Below are 3,883 nucleotides of genomic sequence, written 5' to 3' on the forward strand. Positions count from 1 at the left end.
CATGTAAAAAAAAAAATTCAAACGAATGAAATGTAATAACACCGGTATAATTACGTTATCACAAGTAATAAAAAATAAATAACAGTATAATAATTTTTATATATTTTACATACAAATTTATTTAAAGTTTGCCGCAAAATGCAGGAAAACGGAAAATTATAATAAATGTCCGAGCAGTCGAATTTTAATTTTGAACCGAACCACAATTTCAAACAGAAAATAATTTTTTAGAAAATGAGTAGAGACCTTGTGGTCATTTTGTTGTTGCAAATATCATTCTCTGTGTCAAAGTTTACAGGTAACTCTGTAAGAACAATTATCATTATTATTATTGTTATTGTTATTTTTAGATGGAAATTATGACCTTACACCTGACTTGTTCCACCTTGACGATTTCGACAAATGCTTGTACCTCACTAATAGTACCGACCCCGCCTACTGCTCCCTCACAGTACAGCTTCAACCCGAAAATCCAGAAAATGCGAGCGAAGCGTGGGACATAATTGAGGTAATTTGACGACGTACACCTGTATCAAAAGTCTTGAACTGGATTCCAGGAAATGAGTTCGGACAACAGGAACTATCGTCACGATTTGCTGCGACATGGAATTTGTACCTCTGGAATATGTTCAAGCTACCAAGGAACGATTTCTGAGTGTTTGGACCACCACTACAAGACGAAATATCAAAATTTGGGACTGGTAGGACGGGTCGAAGAAATGCGTTGTGAAACACGTACCTCCAAGCACAAAGTAGATGCTACAGATCTGACCATAAGGTTAAATACCCTTCAAAATGTAAATCGTGTCATTTTTCTTGCAGTGTATTTCTAGGGGTGTACGTCGCTTTCGTACTATCAGTGACAATTTGGTTGGAAATTGTCAAAAATAAGTCAAAACGTGATACTTCGAATAACAGAACACTAACACGAAGTATTGTAACTATTAGAACTAAAATAACTATTTCTAACTTGTTTTTTTTTTATTTTAGCCCAAAAATGTCTATCAGTGTTTTCGATTTTTGATAACATGAAAATAATAGTCGACGTTCGACATCAAGACAAGGATTACATGCCTTTTTTGCAGACAATACGATTTGTACTGTCCGTGCTTGTGATATTTGGACACGTGAAAGGCTTTGATAAAATCACGCCACTTTTGAACCCTGATAGTTACGAAAAAGTACCTATATCAAACTTATGTTCCATAATTACCATACTATTTAATTTCAGGAAGCTAAAACATGGTTCCATCTATTTTTCTCACAAGGAAAAATTATAGTGTCGATTTTCTTCATCATATCGTCTTGGTTGATGGCAATCAAATTCTTCAGACGACTCAAAGCCGAGGGTTACGTCGACTTTGGATACGTTCTGCGGTCGACCATAAAACGATACATTAGGTACCTAAAAATGGATGTTTGGCCAAACTCGTGTGACATTGAATGACAACTTTGACAGGTTTACTTCAGGACAAATACTTATTGTAGCCTTGCACGGAACGCTCTTGGTTCATTTGTTCCGTGGTCCACTTTGGGAGACCATAATGGGTACAGAACACCAAATGTGTAGAGAAAACTGGTGGACAAATTTGCTCTACGTGGGTAATTTTGCCGTCAGCGATGGAATTGTAACCCCGATAATTGTGTCAAACTTTTTCAAACTTGTAACGTTTTTAGTGCCTCATTCATACTTGGTCGTTGTCTGTAGACTTCCAGTTGACCGTCTTAGGACTCTTGATTTTATGGTTGACCCAAAAGAAACCCAGATATTTGTTTGTGGCGTGTGGACTGGTAATCACCGGTCACATAATCATCACGTTTGCTTACTTATTTTCAAACAACTACAAATTTTCAGTTCTGTTTACTCCGGAGTAAGTTTTGTCAAAGCTGTGACAACTTTCTTAAAACCGGTTTTAGACTAACGTACTATTTAAGAGTTCTTTTTGTCAAAGAGTGGCAAGCTACGTGGACTACGACTTGTTCGAATTTGGCTGCACTTGGATGTGGGTTGTGCATTGGGTACTTTAGCACGAAATACGACAAGGAAAAATTTATAACCAAAAAGGTTGACTACTTAGAGGGTTTACTAGTCACTAGATGGTTGTTTCAGGTCTACGCAACTTTATGGTGGGTTATAACCACTATTTTAGTCGTTGGTACCCCTTTAGCGTCCATGTGTTCCATGACCACCTGGTACTACTCCCACAGTAGATGGTTTACTGCAGCCTATGGGAGTACAGATAAGGTGTTCTTCATTTTTGGGATTGCGATGCTAATTTTTGGGTTTTCGCAAGATATTGGAGGTTTGAATTTGTTGTTAGTGTGATTTCTGAGACTAATTTCGGTTTCAGGTGTTTTTAAAAAATATATGGAGTCGGCTCCTATGTACACTCTGGGTCAACTGTCGTTTGGTGCCTACATTATTCACTACACTTTTCTGAATATAGAAGCTGGTTTAAGAAGGACGCTGCACTACATGTCCGATTACTTAATAGTTGAGTATTTTTAGCACGGTTGTTCTTTAACTAAATTAATTTTTGTAGGTTGCCGAAATTATGAAAAATGTTACGTTGTCCTACCTTTCGTCTCTGATATTGACTGTTTTCGTGTTATTACCAATGGAGAGATTGTCGAAGATGTTAATTGTGAAGAAAACCAAAACGGAATAAATATTGTTTGTGTTTAAATTTGTTTTTATGAATTAAAAGTTTTTATGAAATATAAGTTAAAACCATAATTTTGAATTTTCCGTTTTTTCATTTTCTTGATTTTTTCAATGTTTTTTCGATTTCTAAATTTTATAGTTATGCAATCTTTCGATTTCTCAATTATCCGATTTTCGGATTTTTTAATTTACAATATTTGGTTTTTCCCATTTGCCACTTTTTCGATTTTTAAGTTTCTCAATCTCAGATCTTTCAATTTTTCAATTTTTCGTTTCCTCGATTTTTAAAATTTATTGATTTGCAATTTTTAGATTTTTCAAAGGTTTTTTTACTTTTACGTTTATTCATTTTTGATTTCTCAATTTTACAGTAGGTATTGCAATTTTTCCATTTTTTTATTCGAAGTGTTAAAAAATTGAAAAGTCGAGGAATTAAAAAACTGAAAAACGAGAAATTGCAATATCGTACAAGTGTGAAATGAAAGAACTGAATAAAACGAAAAATTCAAACAATGAAAAATAAAAGTCGGGAAACTTAAAAATCTGAAATTTAAAAGTCGAAAAAATTTAAAAATCGCAAAACTGAAAAAGGAGAAATTACAACATCCAACAAGTGGAAAATCAAAAAATTGCAAATCGAACAACTGAAGAAACGAGAAATTGAAACACCGAAAAACTAAAAATCTGGAAACCAAAAAATCGAAAAAAATGGGAAAGAAGAAAAAAGACCGGAAGCGAAAAATTACAAAAAAAAAACCAAAAATTGTAAAATCGAAAAATTATAGAATCCTCAAAATTGTCAAGTCAAAAAACTGTTACATTGAAAAATCGAAAAGCTGAAAAACTAGATATCGGGAAATTCAAAAATTAAGAACCGAAAATTCGAAAAATCGAATAAATGAAAAGATTTAAATTCCAATAATAGAAAAATGGACAAATTTTAAATATTATAATTATTATTACAAATTTAAAATAAAAGTAGAAAAATTGCATTTCTAAAATTGAAAAATCCCACAATTAAAATTCCAAAAGTTGAAAAATCGAGAAACAGTGAACCGAAAATTTGAAAAATTCATAAATTAAAAATGTTTACAATAAAAAAAGAAAATATTGAAAAATCGAAAAATTAACAAATTTAAAAATTGAAAAATCGAAAATTTAAAAGTGGAAAAAAATAAAAAAATCGAAAAACTGAAAAAACGAGAACTTACTACATTG

At 32.6% G+C, this 3,883-nt stretch overlaps 1 protein-coding gene across 1 annotated transcript; it reads left to right on the forward strand.

Moving 5' to 3' along the window:
• The first annotated feature begins 234 nt into the window (after positions 1-234).
• On the forward strand, positions 235-2,669 carry LOC135137868 (O-acyltransferase like protein-like). The gene is made up of 11 exons (XM_064067627.1): positions 235-298; positions 351-508; positions 558-778; positions 823-932; positions 991-1,181; positions 1,232-1,401; positions 1,460-1,628; positions 1,678-1,871; positions 1,918-2,303; positions 2,352-2,494; positions 2,544-2,669. Exons 1-11 carry the CDS (start codon positions 235-237, stop codon positions 2,667-2,669), a joined length of 1,932 nt encoding a protein of 643 aa, XP_063923697.1.
• Positions 2,670-3,883: the final 1,214 nt, after the last annotated feature.

The sequence above is a fragment of the Zophobas morio genome, unplaced genomic scaffold (assembly GCF_036711695.1).
Source record: "Zophobas morio isolate AGI-343-1 ecotype UQ-CSIRO unplaced genomic scaffold, CSIRO_AGI_Zmor_V1 ptg000030l, whole genome shotgun sequence".
NCBI classification, from domain to species: Eukaryota; Metazoa; Arthropoda; class Insecta; order Coleoptera; family Tenebrionidae; genus Zophobas; species Zophobas morio.